The 19,225-nt window shown below is 43.2% G+C and overlaps 1 protein-coding gene across 4 annotated transcripts in view; it reads left to right on the forward strand.

Annotated features, from left to right (window-relative positions):
- Positions 1-19,225, forward strand: part of GNPDA1 (glucosamine-6-phosphate deaminase 1) — a 94,524-nt gene that overhangs the window by 38,513 nt on the left and 36,786 nt on the right. For all 4 annotated transcript variants that reach the window (XM_069764042.1, XM_069764043.1, XM_069764044.1 and 1 more), the window contains exons 2-3: positions 11,065-11,194; positions 11,558-11,659. In XM_069764042.1, coding sequence (XP_069620143.1) covers positions 11,071-11,194; positions 11,558-11,659 — 226 coding nt within the window. In that variant the 5' untranslated portion in view covers positions 11,065-11,070. The remainder of the gene's footprint in view (positions 1-11,064; positions 11,195-11,557; positions 11,660-19,225) is intronic.

Raw genomic sequence — 19,225 nt, forward strand, 5'->3', positions numbered from 1 at the left:
TAATTACTAAAGTCATGTAAGGTAAATTAGTAGTTGCTTCAAAGTGTGTATGAATACATATCGGGAACTCGTCACTGACATTAGGGGCATGCACTGAGGGCTTCATCTGTACACAGCAGCTTCCTGGTAATAAATCTGTAGACATGTCAAGAACAGCAAATCGTATAAAAAGCTGACCTGTTAACTTTTCCTGCAGCTTCCGGTGGAATGATAAACCCACAGAATATATTTTTTTTGCTGATTCAGAATCTCCATCTCTACAGCCACCGTTTTGTTTTTTTCCTTTGCAGTAAAGTTGCTACGCTCAGCATTAAAACAATTTAGTGCTGAATGAGAATGTTCTGTCCCAACTAAACAGATTTGTACACTGTCAGGATGGAGTTCATTATGACTGGCATTTTCAACATCCGTTTTTGTTTTCAAAGCTAGCTTGTGTAAAAAATCACAAATTTAGGAGGTGCAAGTCTTGTAATACTTAATGCATATTTGATTAATTTGGGGCAACTCTAGTCTTCCCATGACTTTATGCCAGAAAGTCAATGATTAATTCCCCAATCAATAACTCAAGTAATCATAAATACCTTGTGCACAGCCAGCAAGAATCATGCACATATTTTATAAGAAACCGGTCACCATAAAAACGCTATTAACCTGCAGATTTGGGGGAGTGATTAACCTGTCCAAGGCCCATACATAGCTAAACGCTGCTGGGAGAAAATGAACTTAATTTTTCCCAGGCAGCGCTCGGGTTTCAGTCACTGGGAGAGAGCCAATGCAGTCACCGCTCTAAGTATACAGAAGCAGCTGGAACAGCAGTCCCTGCACGACTGTCCACCGGCCCCAATGCAGAGCCAAAGTCGGTCAGAGGGGTGGTTTTAGCCTCTGACCTGTATTCTCAATAGTGGTGACTGCAACCTGAATGTTGCCAGGTAGGGGAGAAATAAAAGTGAATATTCTCCCCGCAGCGTTCGGCTAAGTGCAAGCGCCGGACAGATTAGTGATGCTACTAACCTGCAGTGTTTTTTTTCTGGTGACAGGTTCCCTTTAAGTATGAGAAGTCAGCAGGAACAATATTATAGTTTTATAGGTTTTAAGAGTAAGCTCACCGCCTCCCAGTGGTGGCTGCAGTGTGCCTCAGTCAACCGCTGTTGACAAATACAATGAATGAAAACAGCAGATTCATAGCTTGGAGTCCCCTATATCCCTTCATCTAGGTCATTAGCCAAATTGCAAATTTTTTTTTATGCCATTTTAACATACAGCACAGACAATCTACCTGACTATGAGTCGTGACCTTTAAAAGGTCGCATCCATCTTAAAAATGAATCACATTAATTTTCTGTATAAAGTTCTAACAATAGTTTTATGTTTGAACTTCCAAAAAGATACATTTCAGAATATTATGTTTTAGTCTAAAAGTTTCTATTAGTTGCCTTGAAGCTTGTTACAGAGAAGGCATGCATTGTCCAGCTCACGTAAACAGGGTTTTAGACCCACCACTCCCAATAGATGCTTTGACAAAGGGATCCTGTCAATTCTGAATTTTCTTTCTAAATAAAAGCAAGTCAGTCTAGTTCTTGTAATTCTATTTGAAAGGATGTTAATCTTGCAGACAGTAGAAAGTAGTGTTATAATCCCACTGTGCCCACTTCAATCAAGCCATCTAGGCTAGGTGCAGCACAGAGCACTCACTTCTGTACTCCTGTCTGTAATGAGGTCATGCTCACACAATTGTGGCCAAAAGTTGACTTACAACAATTTTGCTTTTCACAAAGTTTGCGGCCTCTGTGTTTTTAGGACATTTAATCTGATGTTTCTATGGTTACTGATGTAAAATTCTAAGCATAGTATAAGTTTTTAAACAATTGACAAATACATCAAGTTCATGCAAAAAGACTTACAGAGCTAACCCTTATTTTTCAAGATTTCTGCAATTTGCCCTGGCAGTTGGATATCAGCTCCTGAGCAACCTTACTGTTGCAACCCATTCTTGTCTAATCCGTGTAAAATTGCGAGTATGTTGCTTTTTTTTTTTGGGGGGGGGGGGGGGTAGATGTCTACCATTTGGGGGGGGGGGGGGTTGATATATTTTGATCTACCCTTATTGCATTTTGTTTGCAGTGTTGCGGAGTCTGGAAAATGGTAATTCTGGTGTCTAGATTTTTTTCTTAATACACCATTTACCGATTGGGTTAATTTGTGACTTTTTAAAATTAATTTAGGATAGATAAAAGAGGGGTAATTCGAACCTTTATATTCTCCCCCTCATTTTCTTTTTGTATTTGTTAGTCCCTTAGGTACTTGAACCTGTGATCATCTGATCGCTTGTACCATACACAACAATACTACAGTACTGCTGTGTACAGCAAAAATCATGGTCTCCTATGAATGCCAGCCATATGATAACTGTAAAGGTACCTTCACATTAAGCGACGCTGCAGCGATCCAGACAACGATCCCGATCGCTGCAGTATCGCTGTGTGGTCGCTGGAGAGCTGTCACACAGACAGCTCTCCAGCGAGCCAACGATGCCGGTCCCCTGGTAACCAGGGTAAATGTGATGTAAATGTGGTAACGCAAAAAATAATTTTTGCAATAAAAAGCGTCTTTCAGTGTGTGACAGCTGCCAATCATAAAAATCTGCTAAAAAACCCGCAATAAAAGTACATCAAACCCCCTTCATCACCCCCATAGTTAGGGAAAAATTAAAAAATTAAAAAAATATTTATTTCCATTTTCCGGTTAGGGTTAAGCGTCATCTTGTCCCGTAAAAAACGAGCTGCGATACAGCATCATCAGCAAAAAAATAAAAAAGTTATAGTCCTCAGAATAAAGCGATGCAAAAATAATTATTTTTTCTATGAAATAGTTTTTATCGTATAAAAGCGCCAAAAAAATGATATAAATGAGGTATCGCTGTAATCGTACTGACCCGAAGAATAAAACTTCTTTATCCATTTTACCAAACGCGGAACGGCATAAACTCCCCCCCCTAAAAGAAATTCATGAATAGCTGGTTTTTGGTCATTCTGCCTCACAAAAATCGGAATAAAAAGCGATCAAAAAATGTCACGTGCCCGAAAATGTTACCAATAAAAACGTCAACTCGTCCTGCAAAAAACAAGACCTCACATGACTCTGTGGACCAAAATATGGAAAAATTATGGGTCTTAAAATGTAGTAACGCAAAAAATATTTTTTTGCAATAAAAAGCGTCTTTTAGTGTGTAACGGCTGCCAATCATAAAAATCCGCTAGAAAACCCGCTATAAAAGTAAATCAAACACCCCTTCATCACCCCCTTAGGGAAACATAAAACATTTGTAAAAATGTATTTATTTCCATTTTCGGGCTAGGGTTACGGCTACATTTACGGTTGGGATTAGGGTTAGGAGTGTCAGGGTTAGGGGTGTGGTTAGGGTTAGGGGTGTGTTTGGATTAGGGTTTCAGTTATAATTGGGGGTTTCCACTGTTTAGGCACATCAGGGCTCTCCAAACGCGACATGGCGTCCAATCTCAATTCCAGCCAATTCTGCTTTGAAAAAGTAAAACAGTGCTCCTTCCCTTCCGAGCTCTCCCGTGCGCCCAAACAGGGGTTTACCCCAACATATGGGGTATCAGCATACTCGGGACAAATTTAACAACTATTGGGGTCCAATTTCTCTTGTTACCCTTGGGAAAAATAAAAATTTGGGGGTCTAAAAAAAAACATTTTTGTGGGGAAAAAAATACATTTTTATTTTCACGGCTCTGCATTATAAACTGTAGTGAAATGCTTGGGGTTTCAAAGCTGTCAAAACACAGCTAGATAAGTTCCTTAGGGGGTCTACTTTCCAAAATGGTGTCACTTGTGGGGGGGTTTCAATGTTTAGGCACATCAGGGGCTCTCCAAACGCAACATGGCGTCCCATCTCAATTCCTGTCAATTTTGCTTTGAAAAGTCAAACGGCGCTCCTTCCCTTCCGAGCTCTCCCTTGTGCCCAAACAGTGGTTTACCCCCACATATGGGGTATCGGCGTACTCAGGACAAATTGTACAACAACTTTTGGGGTCCAATTTCTTCTCTTACCCTTAGGAAAATAAAACAAATTGGAGCTGAAGTAAATTTTTTGTGAAAAAAGTTAAATGTTTTAATTTTTTTTTTTTTTAAACATTCCAAAAATTCCTGTAAAACACCTGAAGGGTTAATAAATTTCTTGAATGTGGTTCTGAGCACCTTGAGGGGGGTGCAGTTTGGTACATGACATATCTCTGTGATTTAAGGGCATAAAAATACAACTTAAACTAGCCTGGCTTAGAACAAATGGATCAAAAACCAAAGAAACAAGTACTAAGATAAGCAGGTTTTTGAAAAAATGAAACGTTAAAACGTAACTTTTACTCTGTTACTAGATAAAAAGTGGTATAAACAAACAGTGCCACTAAGGTGCTAGTGCTGACACATACAAAAACAGAAACGAACAACCCATAAAATATCTCACTGCCTCGGATCACTCCAAAGGGCCACAAAAATGGTCACCATTCGGAGACAAAAGAACCTATCCCGACACTAGAAGCGTACCTCATGTCACATAGGAGGAAACCCCCCCCTGCTAATAACATCAAATGAATAGTAGTGATAACAGACTACCCCGTGCCCATCGGGGATCACACACTATGAAGCAGTGAGTGTAATGGGGGGTGCCTTTCACTAAGGTGCTCTATAGGGGATATAAAGTACAGTATAGGTAGATCATGAAATGGCAGTTTGCAAACGCGATATGCTAAATGTACTAAACATAAAAGAACATACCCTTACATGACATAGGTATTATGTGGACTAAGTATCTCCCAGCCGGAGGCCAGACAACAGATAACACCGTTTTCCACTGAGGGAACCTCTCAAGGTGTGTGTCTAATATGCCACCTAATGGGATAAAGTCCTATGTCCACCAATTAAACATGTACTCATCTGCTTATTCTGATGACCATCACAGTCTTTCTGCAGAGATGGATTGAGCCGGACCCTTTAGCGTTTTTTCAAACATCCGCCTTATGGTATCCTGCTTGAAATATGCCTCCCGACGCGTTTCTTCCTGAATTGATTCATCAGGGGATTATGGCATAACGGTGAGCAATCGCTAGTTTACTTACTTCATGCCGGCCCTTATAACAGAAAGTAACCGGCATTCCTGGTCGCGCACTTCCGGACGCCAGGGCTCCTACTTCCGGTCTAAGAGAGCGCGCACCCCAACAGCGGCGCGCGCTCGCGGGACCGGCTTTGCGTAACCCATACAGCATTTGGATTTGGGTATGTCAGAGCGCATGCACCAAACTATGCCGCGCACAGTTTCCCCAGTAACCGGGATGCTCAAAGCCGACTGGCATCGCGTCATTTCCGTTACCTTATCGTTCCTAAATCCTCACACATAGGGAATCTGTGCCGTATTCTTTAGAACAGAGGCGCACATACTCGGTTACCAATGCTGGTGAACCGTTCACGCCGCGCTGCCTCCCATTACAAAGCGGGTAGAAAATACCCTAAAGCCAAAGAAATAGGTATGTGCGGGTAGAAAAAACTATCCCTAGAAAAAAGGAGGGGGAGGTTTGTACTTACATAGAAGGCCTAAAAAGATATATCAGACGGAACCCAGACCCAAAAATAAAATAAAAATTCTGAAAAAGGGGTGACACGGCGGACCCTCTAAGGAGGAAAAGATAGAAAAAGGGGTGAAACTACCCAGAGCCCTAAGGTGCCCTCTCTATCCTGATCCCTACCTCACGCGGAGGTTGGCACCCTAAACCTGCGCAGTGGCGCCCCCACTCGACGGCGGCTGTCCCTAGAGAGATTAGCCCTAGTACACCCTGTTTCTATAGGAAGGAAGAAAAGCTTAGTTGGTCATTAAGACCATGTGGTGTTGTAGTCTTTAGTCGAAATATCCATTTGCTTTCCCTTTGCAAAATGTTCTTGTCCCAATCACCACCTCTTTGGGGCTGATATATTCTATCTATCCCCATGAACCTGACAGCCTTCAGATTGCCTTGGTGTACCCTGTTGATGTGGTTAGCCACAGGGGTATCTCTGCCCTTTATGGTGTCCCTATGGTGTTCACCCACCCTCCTTCTCAGCTCTCTACTTGTCTTTCCGATATACTCCACACCACATTCACAAGTCATCTTGTAGATTACACCTTTGGTCTTGCAATTAATGAAATGGTTAATGTGAAAGATTTTTCCCGTCACATTACTGGTAAACACCTTTCCTTGGCACAACGCTCCACAGTATTTACAACTGCCACATCTATAGCAACCTTTCATTCTCTCCCCCAACCATGTGGAGTTCACTTGAGGGAGGGGGGAAGTAAAATGGCTATGGACCACCCTGTCTTTAATCGAGCGGCCTTTTCTAAAAGTAATCTGTGGGGCCGGAGTGAGAATGTCTTTTAGATCATCGTCCATCTGGAGGATTGGCCAGTGTTTTTTTAGGATTTCCCTTAAATTTGTAGCCCCATTTGTGTACCTAGTGATCAATCTCAGATGCTTATCCTCTTCTTTTTTAGGGGTAGATGTTAAGAGGTCTGTCCTCTGTTTTGTTAAAGATGCACTATAGGCGTCCCTTAAAACCCTATCCGGGTATCCTCGTTCTTGGAAACGTGCTCTGAGGTCATCCGCTTGTTTACGATACGTGGAGGGCTCAGAGCAGTTTCTTCGGACCCGTAGGTACTGTCCCTTAGGGATACCTTTCCTGAGGGGAGCGGGATGGTTTGATTCCCACCGTAGGAGGGAGTTGGATGATGTCGGTTTTCTATATGTACTCGTAATTAGTTGACCGTCACTCCCTTTTTCGATCAAGACGTCCAAGAATGGTAATCTGGTTCGGTCTACCTCATAGGTAAAATGTAACCCCAAATCGTTATGGTTAAGGCCTCCCACAAAGGAAACAAAGCTCTCCTCACTGCCTCTCCAGATGACAAAAACATCGTCTATGTACCGCAGCCACATGACGATGCTGTCCTCTGTAGTCGATGTTTCACTGAAGACGATGTTCTCCTCCCACCAGCCCAGGAGCAAATTTGCATACGAGGGGGCACAAGGGCTCCCCATCGCAGTACCCCTGAGCTGGTGGAAGTATGTGCCATCAAAAAGAAAATAATTCTTTGTCAGACAAAATTCTAGGGCCTTCACCACAAACTCATTATGTCTGCGAAACTGTAGCCCTCTTGTATTCAAGAAATGCTCCACAGCCATAATACCTTTGCTGTGTGGGATGGAAGAGTAAAGTGCCTCCACGTCTATAGAGCACAACAACATATCTGCATCAAGCACCACACTTTCAAGTTTCAAAAGAAGGTCCGCCGTGTCACGGGTGTAAGAACTCAAAGAAACTACAAAGGGACGCAGAATGCGATCCACATACAGTCCTAGATTTTGGGTAAGGCTACCAATCCCCGAGACAATGGGTCTCCCTTTCAGGGGGTTGGTGCCTTTATGTATTTTTGGTAGACAATAAAAAGTCGATACCACAGGGTGCACAGGTATCAAAAACTCCATCTCATTAGCATCTATCAATTTCTTACCAAAGGCCTCCATTACCAAGGCTCTTAATTGGTCATGATACATCCTAGTGGGGTTTGTCTCGAGTCTCTCATATGCCACTGCGCAGGTTTAGGGTGCCAACCTCCGCGTGAGGTAGGGATCAGGATAGAGAGGGCACCTTAGGGCTCTGGGTAGTTTCACCCCTTTTTCTATCTTTTCCTCCTTAGAGGGTCCGCCGTGTCACCCCTTTTTCAGAATTTTTATTTTATTTTTGGGTCTGGGTTCTGTCTGATATATCTTTTTAGGCCTTCTATGTAAGTACAAACCTCCCCCTCCTTTTTTCTAGGGATAGTTTTTTCTACCCGCACATACCTATTTCTTTGGCTTTAGGGTATTTTCTACCCGCTTTGTAATGGGAGGCAGCGCGGCGTGAACGGTTCACCAGCACTGGTAACCGAGTATGTGCGCCTCTGTTCTAAAGAATACGGCACAGATTCCCTATGTGTGAGGATTTAGGAACGATAAGGTAACGGAAATGACGCGATGCCAGTCGGCTTTGAGCGTCCCGGTTACTGGGGAAACTGTGCGCGGCATAGTTTGGTGCATGCGCTCTGACATACCCAAATCCAAATGCTGTATGGGTTACGCAAAGCCGGTCCCGCGAGCGCGCGCCGCTGTTGGGGTGCGCGCTCTCTTAGACCGGAAGTAGGAGCCCTGGCGTCCAGAAGTGCGCGACCAGGAATGCCGGTTACTTTCTGTTATAAGGGCCGGCATGAAGTAAGTAAACTAGCGATTGCTCACCGTTATGCCATAATCCCCTGATGAATCAATTCAGGAAGAAACGCGTCGGGAGGCATATTTCAAGCAGGATACCATAAGGCGGATGTTTGAAAAAACGCTAAAGGGTCCGGCTCAATCCATCTCTGCAGAAAGACTGTGATGGTCATCAGAATAAGCAGATGAGTACATGTTTAATTGGTGGACATAGGACTTTATCCCATTAGGTGGCATATTAGACACACACCTTGAGAGGTTCCCTCAGTGGAAAACGGTGTTATCTGTTGTCTGGCCTCCGGCTGGGAGATACTTAGTCCACATAATACCTATGTCATGTAAGGGTATGTTCTTTTATGTTTAGTACATTTAGCATATCGCGTTTGCAAACTGCCATTTCATGATCTACCTATACTGTACTTTATATCCCCTATAGAGCACCTTAGTGAAAGGCACCCCCCATTACACTCACTGCTTCATAGTGTGTGATCCCCGATGGGCACGGGGTAGTCTGTTATCACTACTATTCATTTGATGTTATTAGCAGGGGGGGTTTTCCTCCTATGTGACATGAGGTACGCTTCTAGTGTCGGGATAGGTTCTTTTGTCTCCGAATGGTGACCATTTTTGTGGCCCTTTGGAGCGATCCGAGGCAGTGAGATATTTTATGGGTTGTTCGTTTCTGTTTTTGTATGTGTCAGCACTAGCACCTTAGTGGCACTGTTTGTTCATAAAAATACAAATTTGGAAAATTGCAAAATTTTCAAAATTTTTGCCAAATTTCCATTTTTTTTCACAAATAAATGCAAGTTATATCGAAGAAATTTTACCACTATCATGAAGTACAATATGTCACGAGAAAACAATGTCCGAATCGCCAAGATCCGTTGAAGCGTTCCAGAGTTATAACCTCATAAAGGGACAGTGGTCAGAATTGTAAAAATTGGCCCAGTCATTAACGTGGGGGTAAAGGGGTTAAATTCAAAATTGGCCACATTTTGTTTACTCACTTATGATGCAGATTTGTATTCTGGATTTTGCCCTTTAAGGCCATGTTCACACGATCCTTTTTTTCATGCGGAATTGCCGCGACTTTCCCGCTGCGGGTCCGCAGCTGTTTTCCATGCAGGGTACATTACATTGTACCCTATGGAAAACAGGAACTGCTGTGCCCACAATGCGGAAAATAAAAAAAAAAGCCGCGCTGAATAGCTGCGGGAAAAAAGAAGTACCATGTCACTTCTTTTTTCGGAGCCGCAGCGGTTCTGCACCCATTGACCTCCATTGTGAGGTCAAACCCGCAGTAAAACCCGCAGATGAAAAAAATATCTGCGGGTTTTACTGCGGTTTGTGGTGCAGAACCGCTGCAGCAGGAAGTGCGGGGAAGCGGGCGGAAGTGCGTGGGCGGAGTGTGGCTGCCCCCCCGTGCTCCGATCCCGCCCCCCCGTGCTCCAATCCCACCGCCCCGTGCTCCGATGCCCCCCCCCCAGTGCTCCGATGCCCCCCCCGTGCCCTAATCTCCCCCCCTTATACTTACCCGGCGTCCCGGTGTCCGTCCGGCCATCTTCTCCCTGGCGCCGCCATCTTGCAAAATGGCGGGCGCATGCGCAGTGCGCCCGCCGAATCTGCCGGCCGGCAGATTCGTTCCAAAGTGCATTTTGATCACTGAGATAGATTATATCTCAGTGATCAAAATAAAAAAACATAGTAAATGACACCCCCCCCCCCCTTTGTCACCCCCATAGGTAGGAACAATAAAAAAACAAATTAAGATTTTGTTTTTTTTCCACTAAGGTTAGGTTAGGGTTAGGTTTAGGGATAGGGGTAGGTGTAGGGTTAGGGATAGGGGTAGGGTTAGGGGTAGGGTTAGGGTATTTTCAGCCATTTTAACCCTAAAAAACTTCCTAGAAAACACACAGACTCTGCATAGAAAACTGCATAAAAAAAGGATCCAAAAAAGGATCAAAAAACGCATCAAAAAAGGACAAAAAAAGGACCAAAAAAAGGACCTGCGTTTTCTGCCAAGAGCTGCAGTTTTTTAAAAAACAGTCCTGAAAAAAAAAGGATGGAAATCAGGAACGTGTGAACATAGTAACATAGTAACATAGTAACATAGTAACATAGTTAGTAAGGCCGAAAAAAGACATTTGTCCATCCAGTTCAGCCTATATTCCATCATAATAAATCCCCAGATCTACGTCCTTCTACAGAACCTAATAATTGTATGATACAATATTGTTCTGCTCCAGGAAGACATCCAGGCCTCTCTTGAACCCCTCGACTGAGTTCGCCATCACCACCTCCTCAGGCAAGGATACCCTTTTCCTAAAGGCAACATACCCTTATAGTTGGTGGCAGACTTTTTGTTTTTCTGATGAACTTATGCCTCATGTAGATGTACCTAAAAGGGGTTCATACACTTTCAGAATTTATTATGTGAGGCATACATACCTGTAAATCCAGCGCAGGCCTGCTTCAATGATGAGGCCACAATACCCAACATTTTTGGTGGGAGGGGGGTTTAACCATCTTAACCATGTGCGCTTAAGGGTGAAATGCATAAGCTAATTTTTTAGATTAGTTTTAAAATGTTACAAAGTTGAGCAACCTGCCTTGTACATTTGTGGTGTTGAAAGTAGAATCACACTTTCTGAAAGCTGCCTTCAAAAATACTTCCAGATACATCACCATTGAACTGAAAATTATTTAATTATTGTACGGCAGATGTGTTGCTTACATTTGACTCGTTCTTTGTATTTTTTTTATTTTTTTTTAGGTAAATATGAAACTCATCATTTTGGATGACTATGACCAGGCTAGTGAGTGGGCAGCCAAGTACATCAGAAATCGCATCATACATTTCAACCCAAGTGCTGAGAAGTATTTTACATTAGGCCTTCCTACAGGTAAGATGCAGTTCATTCCTTTTTGAGATTTAGCAATTGGCCAGTTTGAAGTCTTTTTTTATGATAAATACACAGATTGAAGTCTCACATTCTCCCACAAACCTAATACAAAGTATTATAATGGTTTACGATGTCTTCTCCATATGCCACGTAGGGTATATGGGTAATGTAATAATGGGGAGTCTACCGCTGAAGATCCCAAACTTTTAACTACAACGGAGAGCTGTCCATTTAAGTCACATATAGTGGATTTAGTTAATGGTACTGTGTAATGTTTCCATATTTCATGCAATTGTATGGTAGGTTTTAGTAAGTCTTTGAGCCTTTGATTTTCTATGGGTTCTCATCCTTGAAATATTGCAGGAAGCACACCACTGGAATGCTACAAAAAGCTTATTGAATACCATAAAAATGGAGATCTTTCTTTCAAGTATGTTAAAACATTCAATATGGATGAATATGTTGGTGAGTCTTACATTTTTATCTGTTTTTTTTTTTTTTTATAAAGTCTACTGTATTAACGATGGAAATTATATGCACATTTCCATTCTACCTTTTGGCAGTTTGGGTATCAGTTTTCTAATCTCACATTAGCAAAGCCCATAACCATTTTTAACCTCTTCACAACATATGTTGTCATTCCCTTTGATGCAGGCTCCGGCACGGAGTGGCATTTACTTTGCGCTCATACTAACTCCGCCTATGTAACATGATTACGGTGCGGTGATGGGTTGAGAACAACCGGTGTCTGCGGGAGACCCTCCCCATGGTTGTCATTGTCGATCTGCTATGAGCACCGCCTTGTGGTTATGTGTAGCATATGCGATTAGAAGATCGCAGCTTCAAGTCTCCTAAGGAGACTATTGAAGTACGTAAAGTGTGGACAAAAAAATAAATAAAATTTGAATATATTTTTTTCACACTTTTAAAAATACACGTTTGGGCGTTTCTGAAAGCAGAGATACCAAGCTATCAAAATATAAAACAAATTAATCCGATCAGAAAATAGTGTAATACAAATCAAAATGCCAGAATTACGCTTTTTGTTGTGTTACTGCAACATTGCAGTATCAAGTGATCAAAATATTGTTTATCTCAAAATGGTATCGATTAAAAACTTCAGCTTTGCAAGCAAAAAAAAAAAGCCCTCTCCCAGCCCCAAATACATGAATTGTCAGCCTGTTGTGATTGTTCCAGTGAGTAGTGTGAAACGGTATGTCAATCTTTTAGTTATATGGATAATTACATAAAAATGCACACACAATTCTTAAACAAAATGTTTATTTTAAAATCCTAATTTAAATACCGTACTTTAAATTTTTCTGACCTTATGGTCTCTTTAATACCTGAAAAGCTGGCAAAAACAATAGCCTGGAGAACAAGATATGGAACAGGATGTAAAGGACAATGTTCTCTGTAATTCTTTCTGGATACTGTCTTAATGCTAAGCAGTGCATGCTGCCAAACGTAAAAATCCTAATAACCTTAAAACAAATATTGCATCACATAGAAGCCATAGTCCGCAGCAACAATACATCATTAATTGGGACTGAAGTTCAGCATTTAACTTAGGTTTGGATAGACACTACCTTTTTTATGCTTTTTTTTTTTTTTTAATTGTAATCTAAATAGCTTAAATTCTGTAATGATTAATTTAGCAAAATACCTTTTACAAGGACTGAATTTTGTTTTTCTCCAGTACATCCAGGTATATATAATTCCTAATATTTGCATGATCTTTTATTTCTATGATCTGCAAGGCCATGTATTTGGTTTGGTTAAAATAAAGGTCCTGACAGATTCCTCTAAAGGGAAGTTGTCAGCTTGTACTGGCAGCAATCGTCTGAGGGTAGCTACATTCACAAGCATATAAAGGAATAAAAGGTCAGTTTAATCCAGAAAAGTGGGACAATTTTTTATTTTTCCCTCACTTATCGTCCGTATAAATTTTTTTTTTCCCTTGCTAATGTAATTGAGTTCCCAGGAGAGACCTGCACTCAACCTAATAGACCTGTATCACCAATAGGCTAGGTGATAAGTGTCTGTAAGAAAACCCCTTCAACTAATATATACCATATATACTCGAGTATAAGCCGAGGCACCTAATTTTGCCACAAAAAACTGGGTAAACTTATTGACTCGAGTTTAAGCCGGGCATGCATTGTCCCCTCATCCCTATCCTTGTATGCATGGCTTCCCGGTCCCTGTCCTTGTATGCATGGCTCCTTTATCCCCTATCCTTGTCTGCATGGTTCCTATTATAAAATAAATAAATAAAAAATAAAAAACTACTCTCCTTCCTGCACGCCCTCGGAGCATCTCGTTTTGGCACCAGCAGCTCTTCTGTGCTGAGTGATCACGTGGGCCAGCTCATTAAGGTAATTGAATATTCACTCCACGCCTATGGATGTAGAGTTGTGGAACAACTGCCAGGGCCGTGGGGTACTCTGTACCGGGTCCGTTACTTAAAGGGATGTGTCACGGCGACCCGGTCTGTGGCCCTGGGTGCCCAGGTTAAAGGGATAGTCTTTAAAAGGGTTTTTTAATTAAAGAAAGTTCGTGACATCACCTATGGTATTCGGTCAGAGGTGACTAACGCTGCTTAAAGGGCTCCTCTGGGGTGATGTTATTGCAGCCAGATGGTATAACTTCCCACAGGTGAAGTAGGTCCCCAGAGCTCCCGGTGAAAAGATGGAAGATGGTGAGTGGTGCAGTAAAGAAGAAAGGATGCAGTTGTGCAGTCTTTTTACCTGGTTTACTGATGGAAGCAGGCAGCCACAGTCCAGGGCACCAGATCACAGGTACAGGCAGGGTCCGGCCGGCTTGGAAGCGAGTTTAGTTCAGTTTTACCAGGTGGAGTTAAAAGCTTTCCTCTTAGCGTGGTGGTATTGTAGTCCCTTACTGCGTATGGCTTCTTAGCAAGGTCCTCTGTTTTCTCTGTCCTTTGTTGAAGTAGGACACAAACCCGTATGACAGGTGACTCGAGTCTTTTTACAGGGTCTCTATCACGACCCGGGCTCTGTCACTGTGTCTACTGGGTGTTAGGGTGGACAAGTTACATGTAGTTAGCTGTCCTACCTCTTTCTGCTGTTCTCCTAGAGCAGGGGTCCCCAACTCCAGGCCTCGAGGGCCGCCAACAGTGCAGGTTTTCAGGATTTCTTTAGTATTGCATCGGTGGTAATGTGATCATCTGCACAGGTGATGATTCCAACCCCTGTGCAATACTAAGGAAATCCTGAAAACCTGCACTGTTGGCGGCCCTCGAGGCCTGGAGTTGGGGACCACTGTCCTAGAGTATGACACAACCGGTATCTGTGCTCTATCTGGGAGGTAGCTCAGATGCCGCTATTCTCCCCTGTTGTCACTCTCCTGTGCTTCGCTCTCCGGCATGTTTGCTACAAGCTGTTCTTCCTTCTGTATCTCGCTATCTAAGGGCTACAGCACGTCAGGCTGTACGGCCCCTCAGCCGTCCTTCTGCCTCAGACTGCTCCTGTCTATCTGGCACCAACTGTCTAACTCTTCCTAACTGCCCAGCAACTAACTCCTCCCGACCAGAGAGAGCAGCTCCCCTGAAGTCGGGTGTGGAGCTCCCCCTTCTGGCCTGGAGTCAGAACGGTGTTTGTATGTGCTAATTACCTGTTAAAAGGAATCTTCCATTTCTTCCAAGCATAACATCACTCTCCCTGTGAGGAAAGCAATGCTACTGTGACAACCAGGACCCTGGGGTGTCACAGATGCGTGCATATTCATTACCTTTATGATCGGGTCCACGTGATTGCTCAGCACAAGAGCTGCTGGCGCAGGAACGAAGGAGATGCAGCGAGGGCGTGCAGGAAGGTGAGTAGGATGTGTGCTGGAAGCCGGCGGTTGCGGGTGTCACTTTGTGCTATTACAAGCTGCACAGGCTTTAGCCACAGCCATCTCCTGCCTCTGTAAGCCCGCTGCTCCCACCTCCCCACCGGCTTTCTGGGACAATTGACTCTTCTATAAGCCGAGGAGGGCGTTTTTCAACACAAAAAAAAGTGCTGAAAAACTCTGCTTGTACACGAGTATATACGGTAACTTTTTTTTTTTTTTTTAGAGGGGTCGAAACTGTATTAGTCTAGATTACACATTGCTTTTTTTGTTGCTTTTTTCTGCAGCCAAAACCTGATCTTCTGGCAGTAAAAAAGCTGTGGAGAGTAAGCAGATTTTTCTGCTTTTTTTTCAGTATCCCAAAGTTCAGCTTTGCTTCCACCGTACAACCATAAACAATGCAAGGTGTTAGGCCACCAATGTAAGGCATATGTGACACCATAAAACCTTTATGGATAAAAGAGCAATCTGATCAAATTATTTAGTGGAAAAAGATTTTTAGGCCTGAAAAAAAGTGGCTATTTTTGGATTTAAAAAAAAAAATGAGATTATGAAAAAATACACAATTGCAAAACTAAAAAACAGTGTGGGGGGAGTTGAATTGGTCAGCCATAGTTTACATTTACAGTGCATCGAGTACGTCAAACATTGATTACTTTCACACATTGCTCGGGCATTAATTGGTCAGGCTTTGCTTACTTTAAGGCATATCGCTAATTTGTAAACTGTGCTAATCCTAACTGCCATTATCGGGTGAGGAGATCAAGACATTTTGGTTTAAACGTGTGGAAAAATAAAAAAAAACTGTAATTAGACTTACCGGTAATTGTATTTCCAGGAATCCATCCTGACAGCACCATGGAGGACGTCCTTCTTATCCATAGTGGGACAGGAAACCACGAGATTTTAAATGGACCCTCCCCCTTCCACCCTTCAGTGATTTTCCAAAGTAACATCTCTGGGTGGATGCAAAAAAGAATTTTATTTGAATATAACAATCATTATACAAATGTTACTTCACATAAGTATGTAGCGTATTTGAAATAGGGAGGGAACTAACAGTGCTGTCAGGATGGATTCATGGAAATACAATTACTGGTATGTCTAATTACCATTTTTCAGGTCACCACCTGACAGCACCATGGAGAAGTACCAAAGTAAACTTCTGGTCCTAGGGCGGGACTACTGCATGAAGCACCTTCCTGCCGAGGGCTAGCTGAGAAGACACTACATCTAGTTTGTAATGCTTAGAAAAGGTACTGAGCTTAGACCAGGATGCAGCCCTACAGATCTGTTCTGCCGAAGCACCCCCTTTTTCTGCCCATGAAGCGGCTACCGCCCTAGATGAATGAGCTTCTAGACTGTCTGGGGGACTCTTACCCTGTGCCTCATATGCTAGGCTAATGGTGGATCTAATCCATCTTGCAATGGTAGATTTTGAAGCTTTTTTTCCCCTTATTAGGGTCTCTAAAGAGAACAAATAGATTAGTATCCCGTCTCCAGGACCTAGTTGCCTCCAAGTACTTCAGTACTGTCTCCCTAACATCCAAGTTATGATAAAATCTTTCTTTCTGGTTTTTGGGAAACAGACAAAATGATGGAAGCACTACCTCCTGATTCATATTTGAATCTGAGACCACCTTAGGAAGAAAGCCTGGGTCAAGTCTTAAGACTAGCCTATCATCAAATATCTGTAAATAGGGATTTTGAATGGACAGGGCCTGGAGTTCTCCCAGTCTCTTGGCTGAAGTAACCGCCACTAGGAACGCTGCTTTGAGGGAGAGATTAGCAATGTCTATATCCTCAGCTAGGTCAAAAGGATTTTTACACAATTCATTAAGGACCAGGTTAAGATCCCAAGGAGGGATGGTTCTCCTGATCAAGGGTCTTAGCCTCAGAACTGCCCTGGAAAATCTAGCTATCCAGGGGTGGCAGGCCAGGGAAGAATCATAAAATACACTAAGGGCCGCAGCTTGAACTCTGAGTGCTTGGTTTAAGACCTTTTTTAAAACCCTACTGCAAAAAATCAAGGATTTTTGGAATGTTAGGGTGATCAAGATCAATCATCATGTCTCCACAGAAACTGCAGAACCTCTTTCAAATTTCTAAATTAATTTCAGAAGTTACCGGTTCCTACTTGCTTGGAGGATGGAGATGACTTCTTCTGATAGACCCTTTGCCTTCAGGATCTGCCGTTCAGGATCCAAGCCGCCAACTGGAGGCTGTCTGGATGAAGAATCGGGCCCTGTAGAAGTAGGTCCCTTCTTTTCGGAAGGAGAAGAGTTTCTTCTACAGCCAATTTTCTTAGTAAAGGGAACCAGCTCCTCTTGGGCCAGAACGGAACCACCAGAATGATTTGAGCTCTGTCCTCGCATATCTTCCTGAGGATTCTGGGAATCGGTGCAAGAGGGGGGGAAAGCATATAAGAGATCCCTGCTCCATGATTGGGAGAGCACGTCCACTGCCACCGGTCTTTCCCAAGGGTTCAGTCCTGACTTCCGCGTCCCGTCTGACAGCGAATAAGTCTACCTCTGGTGTTCCCCAGAGGTTGCTGAAAACCTCACTGTTCAGCTCCCACTCTGTGGCTGACAGCTTCCTTCTGTTCAGAAAATCCGCCACCTGGTTCTTTGAACCCTCCAGATGTACCACTGAAATTGAGAGAACAGATTTCTCCGCCCAACTGAAGATTCGATCCGCCAGCTGTTGTAACCTCGGATGTCTTGGACCACCCTGATGCCAAAGGAAGGCTACCGTTGTCGTGTTGTCCGAAAAAAAATCTTCGGGTGTTTGTTCATTAGCAGAACTTGTGCTGAAGAGAGGACCTTCCAGATTGCGTGTAGTTCTCGGTGATTCAAGGAATTGTCCCTGTCTTCTGAATTCCATTGACCTTGAAAGTATCTTCCGAGGACCTAACCACCCCAACCCTGCTGGCTTGCATCTGTGGTCACCGTAACCGCTGGAGACTGGATCCACGGAAAGCCTATCTGGAGATTTCTGGGAACCGTCCACCAGTGTAAGGATCGTCTGACCTGATGGGATAGACGGAACTCCTTGTCCAGAGAGGTCTGTCTTCTGTCCCAGGAGGCGAGAATTGCTCTCTGTAACTGACGGGAATGAAATTGACTCCAGCTGACACAAGGGATGCAGGCCGTCATCAACCCGAGAATCTTCATTGCATCCCTGATGGAGACTCTGCTTCTTGAAAAATGGCTAATTCTTCTTATATCGGTCCTTTTCTCATCCAGAAGAAAAGAATGTCTGACATTTGAGTGTAGGATAACTCCTAGAACTTTTATCCTTGATTTGGGTGCGAGGTCTGACTTTGACCAGTTCACCACCCAACCTAATTTCTGCAGAGTGGAGATCACCAACTGACAATCAATCTTGAGCTGCCCTATGGAGTCTGCCACTATTAGGAAATCATCTAGATAGGGTATTATCGTGATGTCTCAATTTCTCAGATAAGCCACTATTTCTACGACGAGTTTTGTAAAAACTCTGGGTGCTGATGCCAACCCGAAGGGAGGCAGCGAAACTGGTAATGGTAGACTCTTCCCTCTTTTCCACAGCAAATCTGAGGTACTTTTGGTGATCTGTACAGATTGGTACGTGATAATATGCACTCTTTTTAAATCCAGAGTGCACATTACCACATTGCTTCCTAAGAGGGGAATTGTCGAGCGAATGGATTCCATTTTGAACCTCTTGTATTGTAGCCATCTGCTTAGGGGTTTTAAGTTTATTATAGTTCTGGATTCGCCAGAGGGCTTTTTTATAGAGAAGAGGCCGAGTAATGACCTCTTCTTATCTTCCGATGAGGAATCTGGGATATTGCTGCCATTCGCAGAAGATCCTGGATGTTCAACCACATAGGGGAGACTGAAGAAAGATGGACGTTAAACACAAAAAAATTTTCTGGGGGAAGGGAGTTGAATTCTATTTGGTACCCCCGAGATAGAACCTGGAGAACCCAAGGATTTCTGGTAATTTTTCCCCACTCTAACCGAAAGTTTAACAACCGCCCTCCTATTCTGTTGGCGTCATTTCTTTCGGTAGTCTGATCTGGAAGTCGAGGGACCTGATTCCCTATTTTTGTTCCTATTTTCTCCCCCTTTTTGATAGCTCCATCTCCCTTGTTTTCCCTTACCCCTGTAGTCTGGTCTCTGACCATAATAG

This window comes from Ranitomeya imitator, chromosome 4 (genome assembly GCF_032444005.1).
Source record: "Ranitomeya imitator isolate aRanImi1 chromosome 4, aRanImi1.pri, whole genome shotgun sequence".
In the NCBI taxonomy this organism is placed as follows: domain Eukaryota; kingdom Metazoa; phylum Chordata; class Amphibia; order Anura; family Dendrobatidae; genus Ranitomeya; species Ranitomeya imitator.